This window comes from Dryobates pubescens, chromosome 14 (assembly GCF_014839835.1).
Source record: "Dryobates pubescens isolate bDryPub1 chromosome 14, bDryPub1.pri, whole genome shotgun sequence".
In the NCBI taxonomy this organism is placed as follows: Eukaryota; Metazoa; Chordata; class Aves; order Piciformes; family Picidae; genus Dryobates; species Dryobates pubescens.
In genome coordinates, this window is record NC_071625.1 from 12642320 (window position 1) to 12658006 (window position 15687).

At 38.7% G+C, this 15687-nt stretch overlaps 1 protein-coding gene across 1 annotated transcript in view; it reads right to left on the reverse strand.

The window, feature by feature from the left end:
* The window catches only part of EIF3H (eukaryotic translation initiation factor 3 subunit H), an 83184-nt gene that overhangs the window by 17926 nt on the left and 49571 nt on the right, over positions 1 to 15687 (reverse strand). Inside the window, exon 3 of the mRNA XM_054167412.1 lies at positions 102 to 269. Within this exon, the coding sequence (XP_054023387.1) occupies positions 102 to 269 (168 nt within the window). The remainder of the gene's footprint in view (positions 1 to 101; positions 270 to 15687) is intronic.

The window sequence follows — 15687 nt, forward strand, 5'->3', positions numbered from 1 at the left end:
AAGGCCTGCCAGGCTACTCTTACAGGCAAAAGAGAGAATACAAAAATAGTAGTAATAATATTAAGAGGGGAAAAGAATAATAAAGGAAACCTCATACTAACCGTAAATGAGAACTACAGACTCCTCAATTGCATGCTGGTAACTGAACTGGGAGTCCAGGAGGGCACGGGTGACAAAAGAGCCGTAGTACGTGGACTGGTACCAGCCAACGTGAAGATGATCAATGTTTACATGGCGAAGGCTTCGCATCATTTCCATCTGGTATTGAACTAGATTAAATAAAAAGCATGTTAAAAAAACAGTACACTTACACAATCTGCACTATTTCAAGAGAGAGCTAGGTATTAAATGAGTGAATTGTATTTTGGTTTGGAGGTTTTGTTTTTTCACAACTGCATAGAAGGTTGTTTATTCACTGCTAGGCTGTCTTCATTAAAATCCACAGCTCCCTCAAAGAATGAGAGTAAGACCAGCCTAGGTAAGCAAATGTTCTTCAGCTGCAATTAACTACTGAACTGATCAACAAACTGTTACATGTCATTTACAGTGTGTGGTACCTTGCTTGTTGATAAAGAAACTTCTGATATTGAGTGCCATTAAGCAGTAACATCTTGCATAACTACATTTTCAGTATCAGTGTGGGGACCAGCTATAGTTGGCAGGTAGTTCTGACTGCATTTACCTTCAAATTTTCAATACTGTTTCACCTTTTTAGATATACACAAATACACATGTGTGCATATATTCTACATGATACATTGGTATACAGAAAGTTCCCTCAGATAGTAGAAAACATTTTATGTCATTCATTTTTTTAATACATCAACAGCTGTAATGCTTCATTATACCAACAAATCAATTCTGATTCTAATATGCCTCATTCAAGCAGATTGCCTTGAGAGAATAGAACTGTACTCAGGAACATTTAACATAATCCCATTGAGCAGATCAACACACCTGATCACTTATCAGACCTTTTAAACAGACTGTGCCTGCTGGTTAAATTTAAGGAAACAGAGATTTCAGTGCGATTATCAGACGAACCAATGCTTGCAGCCACCTGATAGGAAATCAAATGCAGCAATACTACACAACCCTTAGATTCTGTCTGCAGCTGCAAAATTCACCAAGATAAAAACCAGCCTCCTCCTATGCACTCACTTTTGCTAATTTTTTCAAAGCTTCTTCTCCTTGCACAGATGAAAATATGATATTCATTATGAAATGAAGCAATATCAAGTAATTTAGAGGACAGAATGTGCTTTCTTTTCAGATCCTACTTCATGTCCTTTCAAGAGAAGGAAAAAAAAGAAAATCCATCCATATTCTTTAAAGATATGAGGAGATATTTTTTGTGATTCCACAAATATTTTTCCAACTTACCACCCTTATAGCACAAACTACATTCTGCAGTCTGCTGGCTCTTGTTATTAAACTGCCATACCTTACTATTTTTAATGTAAGCCATGTACACTTATATAAGCCCTTGAAGACTTTTTTTCATCAGCATGTTGGTGCTTGCATTCTATTTCATAATGTCTTAGTATAAATGACCTGCAATTTGTGTTTCATCCAAAATACCATGATAATACAGCACCTCAAAACTCATACAGTAAAAGCATCCAGGCTACAGTCTGAAATCCCATGACACACTGCAAGCAAAGAAAAGGCCTCCACCACTTGGCTATCTCTAAACCAAGGTGCCTCTACATGCTCCAGGGCACACAGCTAAGTACAACTGATCAAATAATTCTTTCAAAGTCAGTTTGAAAATCTCTCCCCTAGCCAGATCAAAATGAATTTTAATCCCACTTTCACTGCACAAGTCTAGATTTACTGGCCAGTTTGAAGGACAGTGCTTACACAGCAGCCCCTGTGATTTAGCAGATAGCATCTCAACATTTCTCACAAAAGCACAGCAAAGATTTAGCTTGTCACAGAAGCTCAGTCTTTAAACTTCAACAAAATGTTGTTTGCAGGAGGGGTGGGGAAGATACTAACTTTCTGAATTTATCCATTAAAACAAAGAACACAGACCTCCCTCCAGAACAAACTTTAAAAAGTCCCACTGTGACCATGATTTTGAATTGAAAAAGCTTATGATCCATTTATTAAGTGGAGCTGAAATAAACTTTTTTTGGTTAAAGGAGGTTTTTCAAAGATATCTTGCTTTTCAAAAATGCTTGCTTTTGACATGACGTGCTACAACATGCTAAGATGTGAAATTATGGTTAGATCCTTTCTAGTCAAATGAAGTAGTGAAAAGGAAAAACTAGAAAGAGATTTTCCAAAGCAGCTGAAAGAGATAGAACATTTTTTGAGAATGAAGTTACATGTGAGCTTTTAGATAGCTGAGCTAGACTGCTCCTTGCAGAGGCAAATCTCCTGTAACTGAGGATACTGACAGCAGCAGTCATCGTGAAATGATGGGGAGCTACTAATATATTCCTACGAAATCATGTGGGTGACCCATTCAGGTCATTTCTCCCTGAAGAGGCACAGTATTAAAGAGGGATTATCCTACAAAAACATCCAGATCTTTTGTAGACCCATACAAAAGTATATCATGCCCTTCAAAGTCTTCATCTGACAGGTAACTGTTGGTAACTAGGCTCCAGGACAACTACTTTTCTTAAACACGGGACAACCAGCACTATGTAACTGAACACAAGTGTAAGTGACAGGGCCTAGAAGAGAAATGATTCACTGAAAACCATCCAGATTTCAAGTCAGCAATTCCTCCTCTCATGACTGTTAGCAGTTAGATGATAATGAAGGCAACAGCAGAAAAAGTCTCAAAGAACCAATAAAACATCAATAGTTAACATCTCTGCTTTGGGAAAACAACTGCAGAAATTAAAACATGATGCAGTCTCCACCAGGGAGAAATGGAAACTGTTTTAACTAAACATATATATTTTATAACATGTATTAGTAGCTAGATAGCTCAAACAAGCTGCCAACTTGCACAAATGGCTAACAGCCGCCCGTTGCTTTTGTTGATATTATTACTGCTGTAACTTTACATCTTTTGCCCAGTCTAGAAAACACCACCTTTTTACCTAGAATTTAAACACCAACTATGCAACAACCTTCTCCTTCTACCTACTCCTCAGTCAGCTTGGACATTGGATAGCCATGCACTTCTAAAGAGTTCCCTGCTTCCAATCACAGTCCTCCCTATGCCACATTGCAAAGGTACCACTAAAAGGTGCCACAAAGTCTGATGGTGCCCAGAACTGAGGTGTAGAAGGAAAAGAGTGGGGGAACAGACAGTAAATTATTTGTTCAGGAACGCCAACAGTCATGCTTGCACTTCTCAGTGTGCTTCTTGCATTGAGAACACACAGTCTCTGTCTTGTGAGCCACCTCTGTCTCCTGAGCATCTCTCCAAAGGTGAACTTCTTTTGAACAGAAGATTGTCTCTTTTGTTACTAATTTTTTTTTAAGCCTCCCTCTAAAAGGTCAATTTTTCTGTTGCAAACTAATGAGAGAGATTAATACAGCTATGAAGTGTTACTATAATTCACCTAAAGCAGAAAAAGTGCAAAACTATACAGTGTGGGTGTTTTGCTTGCATATGACTGACTTTTGTGAATTTCTACTAAGAGAATACCTTGACTGAAACAGTAAATCCTACTACAATAATTTTGTGGGATTTTTTTCTCCCCTGAATTCAATTATGTTTAAACAAACTTGTTGCAAAAGAATAACACAAATACTAAGACAATGTAAACATTTTTTTTCCCCTTTCCTAAAAAGTACTAAATACAATAGAAACTCTAACTGGGTTTTAACATATACAAGGTATACAAGCTGCCTTACCAATAAGAAAGCAACCTATCCAAACTAGGCCAGAGAGCAACCTATCCAAACTAAGCCAGAGACAAGGCCAGGAATTGAACACTAATGTGATGATCTGTTTAAACACTGGGACAACTCATTCATGCTCTCTAAACACCTTAAAATATCCTTGGTCAGTATTTGAAAACCTAACTTAAGAATAGGTCCAATCAACTGAGGTACTGAAAAAAAAAAAAAGGTAAACAAATTTAACAAGTCCATGTGATGATTCTGAAATCTAAACAAATCTAAGACACCAGACTTTACAAATAACTGTCAAATTCACATCCTTCTTGAAATGACAGCTTCATTCCAAAACAATTCCAACAGAAGTATTCTTGCAGTAATCTATACATAATGCAAGTTTACTTGTCACTGCAACTGTAATATTTTTATTTCTTTATAAACAAACCATAAAAATCCCGTTGCCAACATTTAGTCCTTAAATAGTCACTGTTGCCATCCGAGGAGATGCATTTCAGCCTGGCCACAGTCAGACTGCTGGTAAATATTATGACATGTGAAATGCTGATCAAAGACGGCCTGGAGGCAATACATTTGATGGCACTTCAGAGGCGCTCAAAGTCTTAATTTCCAAAATACATTTTAAAGTTGATAGGCCTGAAGAAATTCAATTTTAAAAGCAACAACCAAAATGTCTCCTAAAAAGCCAAGCCCCAAAGCAGAACAACTTCACACACAGCGTCACACATCACAGGCGGGTTTTGCATTGCTGCTGACCCACCTGGCTGCGGTGTACACTGCAAACAGCACTACGAAAGGAGCTAACAACAAACTCTACACTATGCATCACGTCTACAGAGCCTTCAGTTGGGATTTCACACTTAAGTATTTATCCTGACTCACATTTCACATATTCATCCTTAAACGATGAACTCAAACAGCAAAAGTTACACATTTTCATGAGAGCAGGTCACTGATTCAAGGACTAGGTTGACTTCTACTCCTCTTCCACTGACAACAGGATGAGTATTATTTGCTTGCAGAATCTTGGGCATCCAGAAGACTGATGAACATGGGGCTGTCACTAAGCCAAATTTACTCAAGACTGGGCATACTTTCCAAGGGACACAGAAGTCCATCAGAAGAAGCAGCATCCAGCCTCCCTGCTAACAGTCCTCTGAATTTATTTGGCAACATGAACGTGGCAAATTTTGATTGTTCTGGTCAAACTATGTCAAAAAATAGTTAAATGTTCCATCATAGCACCACTACTAATGGGGATAGTATTTTCAAGGCAGTAATTTGCCTTTTTGTGGTAGCATGTGTACTGAACAAGTGCTACACACTACATGGTACGTTTTAGCAGCGCAAAAAATTCAGTTTTCCCTATACATATTAAGCTGTGCCAAACCACAAGTATGATTCAGACAGTATCTTCAATGACTAAAACAACTCAGCAGATGCTAGTTCAAGGAACCATAGTATGCATTTGAAAAGAAGGAAAATTGATTTATTTAATTAAGCACAGAGCATTACAGAGACAACGGATTAATTTGTTTCCCTCCATACACACATCTCAATTAATTGTCTAAAAAAGTATGAATCACAACAACTGCACCTACTGATAATAATTCCAGTTGTGATGATAGAAATATAATTAGTACCACAACCAACTTACTCTGGTTTTAAATTACAAGAAAAAGGATGGTCAAAGGGAAAGAAGAATTCACAGCTTTATCTGAGAAAGCCTTTAGATACTGGTAAAAAATACTTCTTAAGCTTAAGTGTGCAACATGTGGGTGCACATACTTGCAGATTTTTATCTATATCCAACCCCCTGACACTTCTCCCAGGACAAATGCACAAGCTCAGTAACTCAACAATTCTCCTATTCAGAGAGAAACAAAAATTAAAAATAAATATTGCCTTCCTCAATAATATTCATTTCCTCCTCTGAAATATCAAGTCAGGGTTACAAAACAGTACTCTATTTTATGCACTTTTTCTGTACTGGGCTGAAAGCACCTGATCTCCTCTAAACTTGGAAGCTAAGCAGACCAGGGACTGTGAGTAACTGGAAGGGGGGAGTGGGGGGGGAGGAGGAAATCACCTGAAAATAGGCAAAAATCCAGGAGTTATAATCAATCATAACATAAAACCAAACATGAGTTAGAAGGCATAATTCAACTCTGTTTTAATTGATAAATTCAAGGATGGAAAAAAATGGGCAGAAAATATTTGTCCAAAGTAGATTAAATTTAAGGAATTGTTGTATTTTAGTAAGTTAGCAACTGTGGTGGAAAAACTGCACACCATCTGAAAAGCACACTTGACAAATCTGCATCTTCTTTATAGACTATGGGATAAACTGGAAGCAAATCTGCATAACCATGACCATCTATGCCATCAATGCCACTACTCTAGTAAGAGCAAGCCCAACTGCCTCTCATGAGTAGATACTCACTGCAGCAAACATGGCTTTGCTAGTGACTCAATGCTTTCTAAAGCAAAAACTTCTTCATTTTATGAGAAAGAAGGGGACAAACAGAAAGGGGAAAACACTAAAGTAACTATTTGCTGTGTATGCTCAGTGAACTCCTTCACTTTTAACCTCCATTACAACTCAAGTGTTAGTTTTGCTAACATTTACTATCCCTGTGTGATATTGTGCTCTAAAGAAAAAGTATGGGACACTCATAGAAAGTACCACAAGCAGCAGTGTAACCAGTGAAAAGCAACAGGGACATAACAAAAATAAACCAACACATTTAGAATGCTTCTCTCTGGAGATACTTACCCAAGAGGTAAGTGCATGTCTCCATCAGAGCTGATGACTAGTGGCTTGGCAGTACAGGCAAAGGTAACTGCTCTGTACACAGCAAAGTAGGCAGTAACTGCCCATCACCACCTTGTTGCTTTACAGAGATGGCTTCAAACCATGGGCTGGCACCAGGGCAAGGTGGGAAAGCACAGCTCTGTTGCTAGTGGGAGTAAAGGAGGATGAAGACAAGTTTTCAGCCAAGAGTAACACAAGGCAATGGGGAGCATAGGGATGTGCGTGACAGGACAACAGGAAAGCAGCAAGTGGAAGCACACCACATCCTGCACATGTGCTGGCACTCTCCCAGTGTTTTCTGACTGCGAGCTTGGGGCTCTGGTCTAAGCACACAATCACTGAATTAGGAGGTAACCAAACCACTCAAGCTATCATATCGTGAACATGCACTCAGATAAGCCTTTGGACAAACCGAATAAATTTCACTGACCATACCATTCTCTAATGCACCTCAAGATAACAGAAACTTGTACTGCTTTAAAATAAACACACCTGAGCCCCCAGAATAGTCTAAAGAAGATTAACAAGGCTGCCAAGATAACTTGCCAAATTGTCTTCTAAGGTATGCTGCATTATTCCAAAGGATAAAAGCAGTATATTATCTTCTAGAAATAACAAAACACTTGGGGCCTCTAAACAATTCAGAAATATATTTTACATTAAGCATCTTGAAATTAAGGATAAAACCAAGCAGTAATTTCACTATTTTGTTGACAATGATCTTGAAGGAGCAAAGACCAGAAGAAAATGCAGCACAGTTTGAAGACTTCCTGTCAAATATTTGGAGTAGTTTTCTTGGCATTTGTACAGAAAACTCATTCTTCGCAGTATCTTATACAAACTCAACACTTAATCCTCGATCTCCTCCTATACAGCAGGTAAACATTATCCCTATCTAAGCATCAATTTGGATCACTACACAACTATTTTTACGTTGACTGAAGATGGATTTGATACAAGATTAAAATCTTTATCAGGAAAAAAAGTTTCAGTCAGCCTACACTGTCATGACAGCAATAAATTATACTACTAAAAATGCCAGCTGGGCAACTCAATTCTTGCTTTCCTTGTAAAAGGATGAGATGCTATCTCATTTCCTAATAAACATCAAATGCCTAATGAAATTCTATTAAGAATGCATTCCCATGAACTTCAGCACCTTGAAGCCTTTACTTACAAAATTTTTATCCAATTTTGTCCCAGGCTGGACGTGGCTCTGGGTAACCTGATCTACTGGAAAGTGTCCCTGCCCATGGCAGGGGGGTTGGAACTAGATGATCCTTGAGGTCCCTCCCAACCCTGACAATTCTGTGATTAAAAAACTTTCTTTACAAAGTATTAGCAGTACTAACAAAGTATCAACAACATATCAAGCTTAGTGCTACAAGTTACAAAGCACTTAGGCCCACATAACACAGAACATGGTGAAAACACAAATCTTTTCCTACATAAATATGAATCTGATTAATGAATTTTTATGACATTTTCAATTTTAGAAGTGTTCAAAGAAGTTATTATCTGGGGAAAAAATAGAGGTGTTCAAAGATTAATGAATGACATGATCATTTTAATGTATTTTTTAATTTAACACAGACTTTCTTATTTAATGAGAGCAGAGTGGCAACAAACACTGACACAGAAACAACTTTGCAATCAATGCACTTTGAAAATCAGTAATGTCATACAGTATGCATCTCAGCTCTGCCTTATTGTATCAGTAACTTCTCAGTAATTGAAGAAAACCAATAATGATTTCATATAAGGGGTTTGGGGACTTTTAAGTCCCCCAATTACCCTAGAAAAGCAGAAAAATATCAGGGTGGGGGGTGGTGCTGGTGTAATGCTTCACAGTTGGGGTATCTTCTCTCACTGTTTGTGTTGCAAAAACTCACAGGGTAGAGGGAAGAGGAGGGATGTCTTCAACAGCTTACTTAAAGCTGAAACACCCATCTTTATCTTACCAGAGACAAGGAAGCAAGTGGTTTTCTGATGCCTTAGTATTAAATACCCATGTCTGTGTCTGCAACACATCCCATTGAGCAGGTAGCCATTTAACTGTCCATGTCACAAAGACAGATTCAAACATTCCATCCAACCAGCTTAGAGATCAGTGATTAAACTGCATGAAAGCACCAAGCTTCACTTGGATCTCTGCTGTACTTCTGTCTACATGCGCTCCTCATTGCTGTTAACCAACTCCTCAAGCTACAAACAACCTAACTTTAATTCACAGAAGGTAGAAGTAAGTCAGAATCCAAGCAGAGTTCAACCCAGTAGACAGATGACAAAACATCTCTCCATCATGAGATCCAAGGTCAGCCATTTGCTTTTCCAAGCACTAACTTTCAGATAAAATTGATCAAGTCCTCTTGCCTGCAGTCCCTGCCTCAGGAAAAATCTTTACCCTTCTTTAGCTTGCATACAGAAAGATCTGAGAGTGACAGGTTCCCTCTTGGTTTAGTCCTTGAGCTACGGATTCAAACACTACATAGGAGATATGCACAGGCAATACCACTTATTATCACTGGGCAATTCTTTGAAAAACAGGGGAGAAATCAACTTTTCATATTCCAGTGCTAGCATAAAAACTGCTTAACATGCAGGTTTCTGAAAGGATAGCTAAACAACCTCTCCACCTGAACATTTCCATTGATGAAGTGAAAGGTTTATTTTGCATATCTAGAGGCTGCAGACCCATACTGAGCTGATGACTAATGACAGCCAGAACTGAGTACTGAAATAACTCTTTTTTAAAAAACAAAATAAAATAGAATAAATAAAATAAAATATTCACAAGGGATACATGCTACACTAGAATGTTATGGTAGAACGTTGGTTACCAAGAGATGTTCTCAGTTCTCTCGGGATACTTTAGAGCTTGTGAAATAACATGAAGGAAACTTACTGGAGGTGGGCTCATGAGTAGAAGACTGGGTAATATTTTCTAGGGAGCCTGAAGAAAAACATCCAGGTTTTGAGGAAGAGTAGGACCAGTGGTTCAAACCTTGTGAGAGAATTGGCTCAAAGGATTCCAAAATTATTGCAATTAGATGACAAGACATTTTCGAATCATTTTGGAACGTTTTGGCTGTAGCTTAAATAAAATTCCAATAGAGGCAGTCCTTTCCTGCATGTGAAAGCCAGCCTCCTTGAATTCCTGAAGCCAAATCATATAATGTAAATGTCAACATAACATATGGCAGCATTAGCAGGGTATTGAAGATGAAAAATTTTAGTGGCCATGGAGGACAGCAGGCAGCAAGAGCTTACAATACATGACATTCCGATCAGAAAATCATCATCCAGAACTGATGGAACAAATTTTCAACAGATCTCATCCTATACAGATAAGCATTGATGTCAGAAGTAAAGCAATGTGTTAAAAATTCTGGAGCTAACCAGTTGAGGAAGTATGTTACGCTTCATTAGATGAAACCTTGTTTTTATGCCAACTCCAACTCAGGAATGTTTGAGAACATCACATCCGTACTGTTTCCTTACATGACTGCTGCAGTTATTAAGTAGCATGTGCAACATTTAATTAGTGCAACACTTGCACTGAAGTACATAAAGCTTTGAAAGTGCACAGTTTCAGGCATAACACAGATTTCCACCTAACTCCACTATGATACTTCAGCACAGGGTTTGCAGTTTACAACAGTCTGGTGGTTTTAGGCTATGCCTTTAAAATTTCGTTACAGATTGTGAGCAGAAAAGTAAAACAAAAAAGTGAATAAATCACTACTGGGGGTAAAAAGAAAAACTAAAGATAATTCTAAACAAATTCATTAGAGAAATATCTGTTATAAGACTGGCTGTACCAAAACAATTCTTTCTCTTTCTGATCTCTTCTCTGCTTGCTTCACTCGGGAGAGATTAACCTGCTTCTGGCTGCCCTTGGCTGCATTATTTTGGTTAAGTCTAACCACTGCTTTCTCTCTGCTCCTTTCTCTTTTTGGGACAGGGGGCGGGAGAGCAATGGAATGGCTTCCCTGGTCTTTTTTTGACAAGGGGGGTTTTCCTGTTGTTTGTAAATATCTGTAAATCCTGTGAATCCTGTATATTTTGTACATATTCATTGCATTCCATTGTAGAGTGTAGTTTTGCTTGTAAATACAGCGTCCATTTGCTTCATACTGAGCCGGTCTGGCAAATTTAATGCTGGGGGTCGGGGGCGGGGGAGGTGGGTGAATTTCAACCCATCACACAACAGTTACCATAGAAAGCCGGCAGGTAGTTTCAACAGGCTCACTGGCAGCAACTACATGATTTTGATGCAAGAACCATGAAAGCAATTATTTCTGATTTTTTTTCTTTTTCAGTTCCCACCACCTTTCTACCAGAACACTCAGTCTGGGGAATATAAATACAATCTAGCATGCCACACTTTTGAAGAGGAAATGACAGTCCTTGTTTTAACACACAAGAATCTACTGAAGTACTTAAGCACTGTTTAGTCTTCAGAGGCTTTCCACATAGATGCAAAGAAAGTAAAATCAGATCCACCTAAATGACATTCCAACTGGCCACGATCAATCCAGCCCAACTGTTCTGATGCATTAACTTTCTCCATATAGCAAAACTACTTCTTGTATCAGATTTTCAGTCTTGTTTTGGACAATCTGAATACCTGTGCTCTCTAGTCCATCAGCTCAGTCACAGTGATGAACACAGTGGATCTAGACTTCAGAAGAGTCTCCTACAGAGCCCATTTTCTTCTTAAGGAAATCAGATTTCTCATCATCACTTACTGCTTCCTAGTTTTCACTTATACGCACACATATACAGGAAGGGGATGAAGAGGAGGAGAGAGAATATACAAAAACACCTCTCCTCCCCCATTTAAATATGCATTTAACCAAGAACAAAAAATGCATACCATTGTAAATGGTGTTGTGAATAAAGCAAGTTCAACAGTAAGTAGTGGAAAGGTAACTTCTCGGCAGCAAACACCACGCAGAAGCCCAACAGCATGTGTTTGTTCACAGTACTACATGGTTTGTCTCTACTCTCCCCACTCCAAAAAAAAAAAGGGGGGGAAGGGGGTGGGAATGGGGAAAAAAAAAATCCAGCTTATTAATTCCCACCACTCTCCAAAACAAGAATTTCTTATCTCACTGTGTCATAGTGTTGCAAGTAGGGACTACAACACTGCACATTTTCTGCTGAATGACATTACCATTGGTATTACTCAGTAGAGTTCCTAAAGCAAGTCTCTTAGTGTAACTTCTTCAATTTGTCCTCAGAGAAACAATGAATTCAGGCCAGTTTCAAAAAAGTCTTTTCCCCAAGCCAGTAAGAGGAACAATAAAACCAGAAGTGGTTAGATATTTGAGGTGAAAGACAGTCATGCCTTCTCATAATCAGTCTCTGGCATCTAACAAGTTGAGATCAAGCTTTATGTTGAAAAGATACCAAATAATTTAAACAAAACAAAAAACCTCAACAGCTTAAGAATATTAAGATTTAGAAAATAGAGCTTGTGGCTTTTAGATCAAGCTACACAAGACAGTTAGGGTGAATTTCTCCCCTTTCTAGGGCTTGTAACATCATATGGCAGGATTCTGCAAGCCAAAGCTAGTGTTTCAGCAACACAGCACTTGCAGCTTTCATATCTATGTGGATTGTTCTTTTAAAGTGGCCAAGAACTAAACTCACACCTTGTTTAAACAGGCAGAAGTGTACTGTGCCAAGGAGGAAGTTATAAACTTAAAGTAGGTTTTGTACATGAGAAACAAAGGTGGGAAGCAGGGGGACAGATCACCTGTAATCAATTCTCTAACAAGAGAAAAAGCAGTGTAATGTACAGAACATCAAAGCTGGAGGCAAGAGGCTGCACTTCCACTCCTCACTCAGCTGAAGGACCACCTGATGAGGGCTGTACAAGTCAATTCTTTCCATTCCTGTTTCTTCTCTGAAGATTATAAACCCTTGGGACAGCATTTACTATTTACTCTGAATACAGCTCCAAAGCAAAACTGCCATGTTTGAGGAAAAGATGAATCACTGAATCCCTTGGTGCTAACCTATATTTCACTGACTGCCAAAATGCTTTCATAACTAAATTGTATTTATAAACCTGAATTAAACCTGAAGGAAAAAAAGTTCATCAAGATTAATACTATCCAAAAAGACTGCAGATAAAAACCACAATGACGAGGTATGCAGGATCAGCAGCACGAAGTCCATCAGAGGCCAGTCTCTAGTGGTGTGCCCCAGGAGTCAGTAACAGGTCCAATACTCACCTGTAATATTCTTTAATGACCTGGATGATAGGACAGTGTGCACCCTCAATAGGTCTGAGCTGCTATAAAGCCAGGAGGAGTAGATGATACACCAGGGATTTGTGCTGACAGCCAGAGAGGCTTCAACAGACCTGAGAAACAATCTGCAACGAACCTCGAAAGTCAGCAACGGGAAATGCAAAGTCTGCTTCTGAGAAGGAATTAACTGCAGGCACCAGGCACATGCTGAAGCTGACCGGCTGGAAAGAAACTGCAGAAAAGACCCTGGGGATCCTCGTGGACACCGTGCTGACCATGAGCCAGCAAAATACCCTTGCAGCAAAGGCCAACAGCCTCCTAGGCTGCACTAAACAAAGCATTACCAGGAGGTCAAGGGGCACTGGTTGCAGGCATTTGGGGTGCTGTGTCCAGTGTTAGGATCCCCAGGACAAGAGAGAACTTACTGGACAGAGTTCAGCAACAGACCATGAAGATGACTTGCGATGGGGACATCTGTCCAAAAAGGAGAGGCTGAGAGTGTTGAGGCTGTTTAGTCTGGAGAAGAGAAGACTCCAGGGAATTTCAATCACATGCATAAATACTTAAGCAGGGATGGGACAGGGATACAAAGAAGGAAGAACTGGACTCCTCTCAATGGTGCTCAAAGACAGAATTAGAGGTAATGGGCACAGGAAATTCATCTTAAATATAGGAAAAACCACCTTCTTTTTTCTTTTTCTCCTGTGAGGATGAGACAAACTTCAGATTAGGCTGTCCAGAGCTGGGGAACCTCCATCCTCACAAATGATTAAAAAACAAATGCATAAATCCTTAAGCAACCTGCTCTAGCTGGCCTTGCTTTGAACAGAGATATTGGAGCAGAGACCTCAACACATCCCTTCCAACATGAGCTATTCAGTGATTCTATGACTGCAAACGATTGCTTAAGTTAGAATATGGTAAAGAAACAAATAATCACAAAACCACCAAACCTTAATTCAAGTCAGACAAAATACTATTAGTTAGTTTACTTGTTTGTTTGTTGGCTTTTTTTCTTTTTTCTTTCTGTTTTTATTCAAGGGGGCCAAGTTCCCCAAAGTTCTGCTACATACATACACAAAACGATGGCAATTTAAGTAATCTAAGTTGGGTTTGAGTAAAATACAAGCTTTTAGAAACAAACAACAATAGTGTGAAATTTCAAAGGAGACATTTTGTGTTTCAAAAGCATTTCTTTTCATTTTGCATTCATCTTTTTTTGTTAGTTATTGAAAACTTTAAAAGCAATTATGCAGAGCACTATATAATTCTCAAAGGATTCAACCTAAATACTTTTTCAAATGCAAACAAGGCACTAGTCACAATAGGTACAAAAATCTCTGGTTAGCAGCCACAGTCTATATTTATTTTAGCCACTCTCATTGAATGTCAAAAATACAACAGAAATGGTTTCAAAAAAATTAACATGGCTGAGCCAGTCCAAAAATATTTTGCTTCACAAACTGTGCTTAGATTTGCGACTGCAGTTCAATACGGTAAGCAAACATGAAAACACAGGACTGTCAAAGGACAGAAAGGAAACAAAGCCAAGCACTGAATAACACTGAGCTGCAATGTCAAGAGGACTTGAAAAGAAAGGCCTAGAGAATTCATTTTGTTCAACAGATGGGGAAACATGGCAGAAAGAAATACAAATCCAAAAGCATCTTAACACACGGACCATGATCTCTGTTTAAAAGTGCATGTAAATCCAGAAGATTGAGAAATACTTTTGCAGACCAACTCAGTAAATTGTCTTAAATAATGCTATAATCAGAATATGAGATGTTGAAGATCTCTTCTCTGCAAAATACTACAAGGAATGCTGTTTTCTGAAGCATGTCACTGAAAACCAAAAATTTACATGCCACAGATAGACATTCAGAAAACAGTTGAGAACAACAGAAGTTTAATGACCTGAACAGTGACAACTTTCAAGTATCTGGAAAGATGATAATTAAGATTAAGCTCAATTTCTGTTCACTTAAAATAACTATTTTAAACTTCCCAATTTATGTTACTTTTATGTATCACAACCATAGAATCAGGAGCCAGTAGGAAATACTGAAAACTTTGTCAGGTTTTCTATGCCTCCTAAGAAGGATGTTTATACCATCCCCAGAGTCTCCAAACAGCTACTTAAAAACTGCAATCTGTGTTTCTAATAGCTCCTCCATATTTTATCACAAGAATATACTCAGGGGACTGAAAATAACTAAAAATTCCTTCTTTCTGTAGGAAGACTGTGTGCCACAGCATGCTTATTAGAGAGCACTCATATATCCACGTAGACACAGAGCTTGTGGTGTGTGCAGAGTCCTTAACAATAAACACCAAACAGACTATTTTAGTTGGTAGCATAATAAAAGAACACTTTTTTTCCTCCGTAGTAAATAGTTTCAGCTATTGTTTAGCTTAAGAATCTAAGTCTGCTTTCATGCAAATAACCTTTCTTAAATTTTTACATTTAGAGCTGAGGGGTCTTGGAAACAGTGGCCCACTCCTTTGCTAGAAGAGAAGATTCCGCGGGGAAAATGGCCTCACCAGAGTCTTGCGAGTCAGAAACACTCAGCAAACTGACAACTGCACTACCAAAACCTCAGTGTGGGAGAGCTGAATCTGCAATGATTCCCCAAATCCAGACTTCCACCAGGGACCCAGCATAACTCGGTCCACAGTAAGTGATACCATTCCTGCAATGGACAACTCTTCAGTGAGACTTTTAGGCAACTGGCTAAATTAGCTATATAACCATGCCAACACAACTGAAACTTCCCCCAT